Source organism: Rutilus rutilus (assembly GCF_951802725.1).
Source record: "Rutilus rutilus genome assembly, chromosome: 23".
Classification (NCBI taxonomy): domain Eukaryota; kingdom Metazoa; phylum Chordata; class Actinopteri; order Cypriniformes; family Leuciscidae; genus Rutilus; species Rutilus rutilus.
Genome location: NC_140233.1, coordinates 2,814,161 through 2,827,500, shown reverse-complemented (window position 1 = coordinate 2,827,500; position 13,340 = coordinate 2,814,161). Strand labels below are relative to the sequence as shown.

General features: G+C 36.3%; 1 protein-coding gene across 1 annotated transcript in view; it reads left to right on the top strand.

Annotated features, from left to right (window-relative positions):
• The window catches only part of nell2a (neural EGFL like 2a), a 112,556-nt gene extending 100,372 nt beyond the window's left edge, over positions 1-12,184 (top strand). Inside the window, exons 16-20 of the mRNA XM_084396311.1 lie at positions 683-823; positions 900-1,093; positions 3,687-3,863; positions 11,044-11,268; positions 11,741-12,184. Of these exons, the coding sequence (XP_084252437.1) occupies positions 683-823; positions 900-1,093; positions 3,687-3,863; positions 11,044-11,268; positions 11,741-11,782 (779 nt within the window). The 3' untranslated portion in view covers positions 11,783-12,184. The remainder of the gene's footprint in view (positions 1-682; positions 824-899; positions 1,094-3,686; positions 3,864-11,043; positions 11,269-11,740) is intronic.
• The last annotated feature ends 1,156 nt before the right edge of the window (positions 12,185-13,340 follow it).

Here is a 13,340-nt window from a genome sequence, read left to right as displayed (position 1 = left end):
ATTAGTTTAAAAAATATATATATATATATATATAATTGTTTATTATATATTATACACAATTAGAAGTTATATAAATAAAATTATTGAATGTTTTATTAAAATAATTGGTCATTTTTAAATTGGTAAACACATTTCAGTTTTGAAAAAAATTGGAAATAAAATTAGAATTTAATGTAATTAATATAATTTAATTAACTATTTAAATGACTCTTTTGGTGCATTTTACATAGACAACTCTGTCGTACAACTGATTGCAACGCAATGTTACATTAACATTCTTTCATACATTTATATTATATACAGATAGATTTTATATAATAATATAATTTAATTAACTATTTAAATGTCTAATTTGGGACGTTTTTCATAAACAACAGCTCTTTGTTGTGACTTACAACTAATTCCAATAGAGTTTAATGTTACATCAACATTTGCGCATTTATGCTTATCAAGTGACTTACACTGCATAAAGTTAGTGTTATAACGCATGCATTTTAAATGTGACTATTTTTAGTTGCCGTGTAATGCTGTACTGCATTAGGATTGGGCAATGTTGCAGTGTGAATTTACCTGGTTGGTGCATTAACATGCATTAAAATGCTGTCCATGTAGGCAGTGCACGAGATAATGATCCATGTGTGTGTGTGTGTGTGTGTGTGTGTGTGTGTGTGTGTGTGTTCAGATATCGACGAGTGCTCGGAGGGTTTGGTGCAGTGTGACACACATGCCACCTGTGTGAATTTACCTGGTTGGTATCACTGCGAGTGCCGCGAGGGTTACCATGATAACGAGGTTTTCACTGCAAATGGAGAGTCCTGTAAAGGTACAGTCCAAACACACACATACACACAGTTCTCAAACACTGTGTATGTTTAACACACTCTCACCTCATCCGACAGATATCAACGAGTGTCGGACGGGTCGCAGCACCTGCGCCAACGACACCGTGTGCTTCAACCTGGACGGCGGATACGACTGCCGCTGTCCGCACGGGCACAACTGCACCGGCGACTGCATCCACGAAACCAAGGTCAAGCACAACGGGCAGATCTGGGTCCTGGACAGTGACAGATGCTCTGTTTGCTCGTGTCAGGTCAGTGAGAGTGATGCATTATGGGTAAGCTGTCATCTTTGAGGTCATGGTGAAGGTCCTGTGAAAGCCATTAGGTTTAACTGGACAGAGCGTCACGATAAATCACTAGGGCTTCACTGTGTCATCCTGAGATGTGAAGGGCAGATGCATAAGGTCACATGATCAAAAGAACAGGCTTTAAAATTTAAATATTTACATGACCTAATGGGTCCCACTTAATATTAAGTGGCTTTAACTACTATGTACTTACATTGAAATTAATAATTTGATACAATGGGCTTATTGTGTACATACATGTTTTTACATTATACTTATATTTTTGTAAATACCTGCATGTAATTACAGCTGTAATTAATTTATGTAATTACAGCTGTAATTAATTTATGTAATTACATTTGTAATTACACAGCTGATCCTTCACATACACCTTAACCCACCCTTAAACCTCACCTGTGCCTAACCTTACCCGTATCACACCTCAAGAGCAGCAAGTGTTTTACAATACATTGTACTTATTTTTCGATGTAAGTACATAGTACTTAAAGCCACTTAATATATATAATATTTACAATCATAAAAATAGATAAATCATAAAAAATGACTTCTGTTAAATTTCCTGGTAATTTTCACTTGACACATGCAAGGATCCCTGAAAATAACTTTTTACATAAAATAATATCTTCAGTGATCTGTGAAAAATGAAGAAATGTATTTCTAGTCAACCACAGTAAAATCTGTTATAGTTTTAATAAATATTTAGAATTATTTTTTATTTTATTATTTTAATATTTCCTGTTTTCATTTTCAATTTTCAATTCTTTGTAATTCTTATTAGTTTTTTTAAAAGACTAGTTTTATTTTTATTTTAGTTATTCTAGCACATCAAGTCAAACTGAATAAAAAAATCATAAAAGAATATTATGAAATATATTTTATTTTATTTCAGTTAATGTTTATTTCAAGTAGCAAAAATGTTTTAGATAACTATAATAATACAGATATAACAACAATCTGTAAAGATTGAATTGTAATTCTTTATAAAATAATTGTTAAATATAGTATAATAATAATAATAATATTGTATATAATATCATCATAATGTTATAAAGTATTTAATCAAAATGATAACAAAATACTTCTTTTAAATTCTGTGGTAATTTTCACATGATACAAGTAAAGATACCAGAAAATAACTAAAGAAAATACGAGTTTAATTCACCTAGACTCAACTATGGTGAAATCTTTTTTCTTGAATATATACTCTAATAAATGCCAACATACTTAGTTATGTTAGATTATGATTTTTTTTAGCACAAACCGCTCCTCAGTTTTGTGCTGCTGTTTCGATCGGAAGCGCTTGAGGAGTCACATTTTCATTTAAGCGATTGACCTCCATCAATTTGGCTGGTCACAGTCGGTAATTAAGTATTTAATTGAAATGTTTTCTTGCATCTGGAGGAGGCGACGAGCACGATGGCTTTTCAGATATTAAATAATCAATCTACCAATTATCACGCTCATGGTGAAGGACAGAGTGAGCGAATCAGTCTTAATCAGCCGAAAGCGTTTAATTGACGTGGAAGAGGGAGAGCTGTCATTCAGAATTAGATTCTGGCCGCTCGACTGAACATGAGACTTTCTCAGCTCCGTGTCACAGAGTTATCAAGGGTATTTGCTTTACCCGCTTCGGCTTCTTCAAAAACTCTTCTGAAGTCTTCTGATGCTGAAACTTGAGCGGTAAATTCTCTGTTTACTGTTCATCTACGCTTTCATAACAAGCTCTTGTTGTTACAAAACACTCTAGATTTAATATTATAGATTTAACACGTATAGATTTAATATCACATGCTGAGAGGTCACATGATCACAAGAACAGGCTTTGAAAAGTTTATCAACAGCATTTGTGGCATAATGTCTATTAAAACATCAATCTATTAAAAAACATTGTAAATAGTGCAGCTGCAGTAAGATTAAAGGCAGTACAACAAATATTACAATGATGTGTAAATATGAAGAAAAATATTCAAATAAATATATACATTTAATTAAAACTATATATATATACCACAATGTTACAATGTGTAAATATAAAAAAACATTAAATATATACATAAAATATTTTTTTATAAAAATAATTGTAACATTTTTACATGTGTGATCATATATATATATATGTTATATATATGATCATATATATATATATCTTTTTAAAAAACGTATTTCTAAATATGTACTTACTTATCAATATGCAAGGATACACGAAAACGTAGTAAAATCACTATATCACACGGCCTAGTGTCTTATTTATTGAATATATTTGCACATCTATGTTGAACATATTTGGTTAACCATTCATTTATTTTTAAAAAGGAAAAAAGTGTAGTTACAGTAAGACAAAGCAGTGTTATTTTAGCACCTACAATTTTTATTTTAATGTTTGAGTAATTTTGTGTTGTTTTTAAAATATGGTATAATTAAAATTTTAGTTATTTTAGTACAATGTAGGCCTACAGCTGATCTCTGCTTTCAGAATCTCTTTTTGCTGGAATCGCTGTGGTTTTCCTGACGCGTGTGTTTCACCTGTCTCCTGCAGTCGGGTCGGGTCATGTGCAGACGGATGGTGTGCGATTGTGACAATCCCACGCTGGATCTGTTCTGCTGTCCGGAGTGCGACCCGCGCCTGACGTCCCAGTGTCTCCATCAGAACGGACTGCTGACGTACTCCAGTGGAGACACCTGGATCGAGAGCTGCCAGCGCTGCCAGTGTCTGGTGAGAAGCACAGCGCACACTTACACTCTACCACACGGATGTGATGGAAACAAGGAGTGCGTCCCAATTCACATACTTCTGCACTATTCTATGCCATTTTGTAGTATAAATAGTGTGCGTAGTGAAAATTAGAAAAAGAATAGTATTCACTGAAAATTACAAATAAAAGAAGGGCACTTTAAATACTTAGATGATGCACTTAATTAACCGAAAAAATAAAATGTGGAATGTTGTACACTTCATGCACTCGACTGACACAGATTTCCTTATAAGGGAGTGGGCGGGGCTTTCAGGCTCTGATGATTTCCTTATAAGGGAGTGGGAGGAGCTTTCAGACTCTGATGATTTACTTATGATGAATTGGGAGGGGCTTTCGGACTCTGATGAGTTCCTTATAAGGGAGTGGGAGGGGCTTTCGGACTCTGATGATTTCCTTATGAGGGAGTGGGAGGGGCTTTCAGACTCTGATGATATCCTTATAAGGGAGTGGGCGGGGCTTTCAGACTCTGATGATTTCCTTATGAGGGAGTGGGAGGGGCTTTCAGACTCTGATGATTTACTTATGATGGAATGGGATACATTCCAATACATAATTACTTATGATGGAATCATCAGTAAATCACTCTGATGATTTACTTATGATGGAGTGGGAGGGGCTTTCGGACTCTGATGATTTCCTTATAAGGGAGTGGGAGGAGCTTTCAGACTCTGATGATTTACTTATGAGGGAGTGGGAGGGGCTTTCGGACTCTGATGATTTCCTTATAAGGGAGTGGGAGGAGCTTTCAGACTCTGATGATTTTCTTATAAGGGAGTGGGCGGGGTTTTCAGGCTCTGATTTACTTATGAGGGAGTGGGAGGGGCTTTCAGACTCTGATGATATCCTTATAAGGGAGTGGGCGGGGCTTTCAGACTCTGATGATTTCCTTATGAGGGAGTGGGAGGGGCTTTCAGACTCTGATGATTTACTTATGATGGAGTGGGAGGGGCTTTCAGACTCTGATGATTTACTTATGATGGAGTGGGAGGGGCTTTCGGACTCTGATGATTTCCTTATAAGGGAGTGGGAGGAGCTTTCAGACTCTGATGATTTACTTATGAGGGAGTGGGAGGGGCTTTCGGACTCTGATGATTTCCTTATAAGGGAGTGGGAGGAGCTTTCAGACTCTGATGATTTACTTATGAGGGAGTGGGAGGGGCTTTCGGACTCTGATGATTTCCTTATAAGGGAGTGGTAGGAGCTTTCAGACTCTGATGATTTACTTATGAGGGAGTGGGAGGGGCTTTCGGACTCTGATGATTTCCTTATAAGGGAGTGGGAGGAGCTTTCAGACTCTGATGATTTACTTATGAGGGAGTGGGAGGGGCTTTCGGACTCTGATGATTTCCTTATAAGGGAGTGGGAGGGGCTTTCGGACTGATTTACTTATAAGGCAGTAGGGAGGGGCTTTCGGACTCTGATGATTTACTTATAAGCTAGTGGGAGGGGCTTTAAGACTCTGATTTTCTTATAAGGGAGTGGGCGGGGCTTTCAGGCTCTGATTTACTTATGAGGGAGTGGGAGGGGCTTTCAGACTCTGATGATTTCCTTATAAGGGAGTGGGAGGGGCTTTCAGACTCTGATGATTTACTTATGAGGGAGTGGGAGGGGCTTTCGGACTCTGATGATTTCCTTATAAGGGAGTGGGAGGGGCTTTCAGACTCTGATGATTTACTTATGATGAATTGGGAGGGGCTTTTGGACTCTGATGATTTCCTTATAAGGGAGTGGGAGGGGCTTTCGGACTCTGATGATTTACTTATAAGGCAGTGGGGAGGGGCTTTCAGACTCTGATGATTTACTTATGATGAATTGGGAGGGGCTTTTGGACTCTGATGATTTCCTTATAAGGGAGTGGGAGGGGCTTTCAGACTCTTATGATTTACTTATAAGCTAGTGGGCGGGGCTTTCAGACACTGATTTCCTTATAAGGGAGTGGGTTGGGCTTTCAGACTCTTTCTCATTAACTTCATTAACCCTGAAATAGTCATTAGCTGTGTTTTTATCCAAAGTTGCGAACTTAACATTGTAATACCGCATAAAACATTTGTGAATAAAGCAACGTTTCCATCCCATGTGTCCAAGAGAACAAAATCGTCACTTCCTGGGAAACTAGCACAAAATATCAGTTATAAAAAATGTACGTTTCTGCAATCGGGCTTTTCCCTCTTTCCCTCCGTCATAAATGAGTGTCTCAGAGCGTCAGACGAAACACAGTAAACGCTGTCATGATCTGTTGCGTTCGGATGCTGGTGTTTGGGAACACACTCGTGTGAGACGCTTCTGGAGGGAATTAAACCAAATCATTCCAGATCACACACTTTAACTCCGGCGTTTCAGAAACACCAAACCAACATTAGAGATGCTGCAACGCCATTGGTCTGCTGGTTACTCCAGTTATCCAATCACAGCCTCTGCTGAGGCAAAGTCACATGAGGTTTATGGAATGAAAGGTAATAAAATTATCCGCCTCAATTGAGTGTGTTTCCATCCAGTGTTTTATGCGATAAATCAAAATGTGAAGTGGATGGAAACAGCTCATGTTGGCTTTAAAGCACTGACTGCAATAATAACTGTATTTAGATCAAATTTGTGGTTGTAAAAACAGCTATTTTCGGCCCCCGATGGAGAACACGAGTTAGCGGCTCCCAGGTAATTCGAGTTTGAGACCCCTAGTATCTTTCCAAACATCACAAACTCAACAATAATCAAAGAATAATAAATAAACGCAGCATGATGGACTCTGTGCTGCTCGTATGTGGTATGAATCTCGATGCTCCCTACCGAGTGTTCGAAACACCTCTCCTCCTCCAGCCATATGCTCGTCAAATGCTAATGTCATATTTGCATTCATGAGGGGGTTTTGTGGAAGAAAGCAGCTTGTTGTGACCCCCTCCTGCTCGACTCTTTTCCCACAAATCATCTGTGCGGTGGGCGGAGACGAGGCTCGTTGATCAAGCGTGCGCTCATTAACACTGGCTCTCATTAACACTGGCGCTCCGAGGGGCCGTTACAGCGACCGCTTCATTCTCCCAGACACAAACACATGAGGAAGAAGCAGAGGAAAATACAGAGAGAAACATCAGGGGCATTTACAGTAGGCCATGGAAAATATTAAATTTAAAAACAGTAATTTTTTTTTTTTATCTTTGAAATGCTGATGCTCATAACACCAGCAATAATAATAATATTAATAATAATAATTAATAATAATTATAATAAATACATCATTAACTTATATTATTGAAAATATGACCTTAAAATAAATATTCAATTGGTTGATTTAGTTGTTATAATAAAAGATGTCAAAAATTAAAATTATATACGTTTATATAGATATATAATTTTTTTTTTTTTTTACACAAAATAGGATGAAACATTTACATGGATTTATAAAATTATTTGAACACAATTATTTTTACAATTTTGATTTCCAGGCCTGAAAAAAAAAAAAAAAAAAAATCACATAAATTATTTAAATCTTAGAAATGCCAATGCTTAATTCAGTTTATAATAATAATAATACTTATTATTGTTATTATTATTATCCTATTTGTGTACAAAATTGGGTAACACTTTAGAATACTGTTCCTTCATTAACCCCTTAACGCCTACTGTCGCGAATTTGCAACAAACCCCTTCCATTCAGACTGCAGGCGAGATAGCGTGTGTTTTCCCCCAATGCCTGTTTGTGCACATTCGATACATACCTAGGAACATTTTGCACGCACTGGTTTATCGTAGGAGCGGTCGGAGTGGGAACTACATCCGGTTCACCGAAGCTAATATTTTGTTTTGCAAAATCCGCATATCAAGTGCGCAAATGTGGAGAAATTTCCCAAAATGAGTTAAGTTGTGCTAAGATAAAAATATGTACCAGCTTATTGATTGCTTCTATAGCTATGTTATTCATATAGACTTCATGTGACGAATATTTTTTACGTACTTTGTAGATTTCTGTTTGTAGCAAATTTGCGACATTGGGCCATAACGGCTGGATTGGGCTAATGGCTACATATTATAATAATGCTGTATTTAGATGGTTTCAGCCAAAAAAAAGTATTTTTTTTTTTTTCACAAAAAATAGCATGTTAGGATATAACACTACAAGAATATATAATGTATGCACTGGAGAAACAAGGAAAGAGTTAAACAGAGTGTAACATGGAATGTATAAAAACTACTGTCAATGTTAGGGAGTAGGAGAGTGTTTTGTTTCTTGCTGTTGTCAAGATTCATTAATTTGTCAAAGTTTATAAGAATAAAGTTTATAAGTTCTAACAACTTTGTGCCATGAATAAAATCTACATTCCTGAGATGGGAAAATGTGTTTTATTAATTTTTCCATTTTGTAAAAAAATACCCTAAATGCCCACTGTCGCAAATTTGCAACATACCAAAATTACCCTAAATGCCTGTTGTCGCAAATTTGCAACATACCAACATTTCTATTTATTTGTTGTGCAAAAGTGAAATTGATAATCTCAACATTATTTACCATCTACCTAAAGTCAAAAACACACAGAATTTTTTTTTTTATATACAGCTTTATAAATTCAGGCGTTAAGGGGTTAATGAATAACTACACAGGAACAAATGAGTAACGCATTATTAACATTGTAGTAACTACTATTAACTAACAAGAAACTCTGATTAACGAATTAGTAAGTCATAGCGTTCAGTCGAATGTGGAAGTTCACTATTAGCTAATCAGTAACTACTATTTTGTATACCTCACTGAAGACTACTAAGAACTACTATATACAAGTTCATAATTAATATTAATAATGCATAATATATAATAAGGTAATGGTAGCCCATTAGTAATTAATCAAGTGTTACTACATCTTTCTAAAGGAACTACTAATTATTTGGATCAGTATCTAAAGTGAAGATCATGGGAACACACTAGTAATGACTAAAGTGTTCCCAAATCCATTGGAAGGAATTACTATTCAAAATCTTACAAAAATCTCAAAAGCTTACAGTGACTTCAGTCAATATTAGATAGTTATCATGTTTTTCACTTTAGAATACTGATCCAAATAATTAGTAGTTCCTTTAGAATGATGTAGTAATACTTGAGTCATTACTAGTGGGTTACCATTACCTTTTATTATAAATTATGCATTATTCATGTTAATCATGAACCTGTAGATAATAGTTCTCTGGGAGGTATGAAAAAAATAGTAGTTATTGATTAGCTAATAATGAACTACTACATTCATCTGAGCGCTATTACTTACTAATTTGTTAATCAGAGTTTCTTGTTAGTTAATAGTAGTTACTAGAATGTTAATAATGTGTTACTCGTTTGGTCTTGTGTAATTATTCATTAATGAAGGAACAGCATTCTAAAGTGTTACCCAAAATTGTATAAATCAATGTAAATTAAATATAGCAATTTTGCATGTTTTTTAATAAAATATTTTTTAAACAAAACCATATAAACAAGTGGTATTTCCTGGACAACGTTGATGTAATAATGAGGTCATGTGACAACAGTACAGCATACTATAGTTTGAAATGTTCATCACTGTATAGAAAGCAGTATATACAGCACAGTGTGTAACGCTCTGATAAATATGCATCCTGGAAAATATATTACATTCCATGCAAGAAAAATGCAGATGCTGCAATAAACTCAGAGCTCTGGTCAATAGCTCGGGTAAACAGGTTTTACCCTTCCAGCGGTGATAAGCAGCCGGACCGCGTGAGATCAAAACACAATCAGAATTCGAGGGAAAGACTTCAAAAAGACTCATGCATCTCACACGGCTGTCAGAGCGCCTCCTGTGTGTTAGCTCGGCTGAAATGAAAACGCTCGGCCAAATCTCTGCTCAGCCAGACCTGAAATATATGACCTGTATTTGAGGATGTATTGGGGAGTCAGTGCTTTGCTGTTATTGATAGCTGGTGAACCAACAGAGACCCGCGCTCAAAAATACATGCAATATAGCAGAAATGATATTGTTTCCAGCCGCCGGATGAGTGTTTGACTGTTATTATTGTGGCGCTTCGGCGTGAGGAACGCTTTAAATGTCAACTCGATTACATCTCGCTATCTAAAATTATTCTTACTTACGCACAATATTGCAAAGCACCTGCGCATGCATAAGCCTGCTTTTTTTATCGTGCATCTCAATGTGAAGTTAACATTTTGGATCATTTATTGAAGACCCATGATATCAATATTGTAGTTTTGTGTTTTTCGCTCATGAAAAAATAAATAGAAAATTAACTTTCAGCACATATGCGCATTTATAATTTACAGTCTTTCTCATCAGGGGAAACAAACCCAAAATATTGAATGAAGATTACTAGATTTCATTATAGAGATAAGATACTGTATAGGTAAAACGACTCGAATTAAATGTTTTCATTTACATGGATTAATAAAATAATTTGGATTATAATGCAAAAAAAAAAAGAATATTATTACTATATAATATTCATATCATCATCATCATATTATTATTATTATTAGGAAATAATGCATATTACAATTTTGATTTCTACACCTGGAAAAAAAAAATTCACAGAAATTATTAAAAATGGCAAAATAATAATTATAATACGGTACCAATCAAAAGTTTGAGGTCTGTAAGATTTTTTTTTTTTAAATATATAATTCTTTATTCGAGGATTTGTTAAATTGATGCAAAGTGACAAGACATTTATAATGTTACAAAAGATTCCATTTCAAATAAATCTTTTTAACTTTCTATTCATCAAAGAATCCTGAACAATAAAATGTATCAGTTTCCATGAAAACATGAAGTGTTTCCAACACTGATAATAATCATAAATGTTTCTTGAGCATCAAATCATCATATTAGAGTGATTTCTGAAGGATCATGTGACACTGAAGACTGGAGTAATGATGCTGAACATTCAGCTTTGATCACAGGAATAAATTACACTTTACTGTATATTCACATAGAAAACATCTTATTTAAAATTCTAATAATATTTACATTTTTACAGTATTTTTGATCAAATAAACGCAGCCTTGGTGAGCAGAAGAGACTCTTTCAGAAACATTAATAATCTTACCAACCGTGTGCATGTAGGGTTCGAGCCCAGACTGTTGCTTCAGTTCCTTCACTGTCGTATCGTTGGTTTCTCTGGTGTTTTCAGCAGGGTGAAGTGGACTGCTGGCCCCTGTCCTGCCCGCCGGCGGACTGCGAGTTCACGCTGGTTCCCGAGGGCGAGTGTTGCCCGCGCTGCGTCTCGGACCCGTGCCAGGCTCACGCCGTCCGCAACGACATCACCAAGACCTGCGATGACGAACACGGGATCACGCGCTTCAGCGGCTCGTCCTGGGTCAAACACGGCACGGAGTGCACACTGTGCCAGTGCAAGGTACTCAAAGCACACAAAAAAACACACACTTGTGCAGAGAGACATGATCAAATATACAAACAAGCAAAAAACATGACATGCAAACAAACAAAGAGACAGGGATGTACAGTCCAAAACCAAAAATGATTCAGACACCAGATATAATTTTTGATATTGTTTTACTAGTGTGATCAGGACACTATAGTTCATTTATGTAAGTGAGGAGAGCAAAATAAAGTAAACTGTGACATATTATACCTAATAATTCTTCATACAGAGACTACCAGTAACATCTGGGGCCATAAATGATCCAGACACTTTGAGCTGATCATGTTTTGCTGAAGTGTGTTTTCTTTAATTGCTAATGCTCTTTTTACACACAGACTGAACAAAATGAAGCATTGCTTGGTCACTGGTTGAGCTAAACTGGTATTATCTAATTGTGTAGTTAAATTTAACAGCTTGTGATGCGTTTTCCCTCGTCTCTCTCCAGAACGGACACATCTGTTGCTCAGTGGATCCCATGTGTCTCTAGTGGCTCGACTCACAGCACCTGTACAGTCTCACACGACCCTCCCCGAAGTTATGCCAAATATGAAAGGTGTGTAATATCAGACCGGAGGAGGCCATTTCTGCACAATCAAGGACTATAAACCCACGACGAGAAACGAAACACGAGCACCGGCATGACCACACTGGATGTTTAAAGAATAAAACATTCTTTCATTTTTATCTCTTTGATGATCACAGGATTGTAGAAACTTTAGCTAGCAAGTAAATCTTATCGTATCTCTCTTTTGCCTGGATATGGAAGTTCGACGCTATTTTGTGTTTCTTTTTTCGATTAGCTTTCTGTGTCTGTTTTCTGTCTAGATTTTAAATTATTATATGGCTTGTTCTTGTCTTACGGTGAATAAAATATCTCCATTTCCATTTATGGATGCGTTGACCTTTCATTTTCCCCAGCGGCGCGCTACGTCTCCCGAATGTGTCGCTCAGCTAAAGCCGTCTTACGAGGTGATCAGCGAGTGTGCTAATTAAATAGTGACCTTCTCTGCTACCTGAAACATCATCATTATCTCCGATCTCTCAAGCAGCTTAAATATCCCAGCATTCACGCTTGACCGTCCCGTAAACTTCGCTCACCCTTCAACGGATTTCAGAATCCAAATGCTTCCTCTTCCTGTATGTTTTGAATATCGCATGAATATTCATCAGCGTCTCCAGTATGGGCATCAGAGCGAGCTCGTGAATATTCAGCGGGGGACGAGGTCGTTTGGGAAACAGGACTGCGCTTTCCTTCAGGTCACTGTGTGAAAGTGTTTCGGTGACACAGATATCAGTCAGCGCTCCGCTTTCCCAAACTCAAACTGCTAATGGCTAAAAACTCAAATCAATTATAAAATTATAATCACTTTTTTTTGCTTGTGTTTCATACATATTTAAAGAAAAGTTTCGTCGTTCCAAACCTGTCTTACTGAATAGTTGAGAATGATTGTGTTAGCTTGTGTGTGTTATCGTGCTGCTCATTCGCTTGACTATCAACCAACATAAAAGTGTATCAAGGCACTCGAGAGTTTAAGTAAATGTATAAAAAGCCTTTATTTCATCATTATTACATACAAACATATTTGTTTTGCATATTTATATACTTTACTGTAAATATCTATTATATTGAATTGTATATATTGCACTACTGATGAATAACTGAGCCTCAACCAAATGCATTTCAATGTACAAATCGTCTTTGACATTTGTATGTATGACAAATAAATAAACTTAAACTATTTATATAATTCATGATGAAACAAATGCTTTTTATATACATTTACTTAAACTCTAGAGTGCCTTGGCTTGATACGTTTTTATGAGTTGAATTATTCCTACGTCCAGAGAGCACCGGACACGGACTTTACACCCCGCGCAATGCTTTACTGCACTATGGAAGCTTGTTTCCGCCACAGAATAAAACATTTTAAAAGATAATTGCGACTTTTTATCTCACAATTGCGAGTTTACATCTCGCAATTCTGACTTTATTTCTCAGAATTGCGTGAAATAAAGTCGCAATTGCGTGTTACAAAGTCAGAATT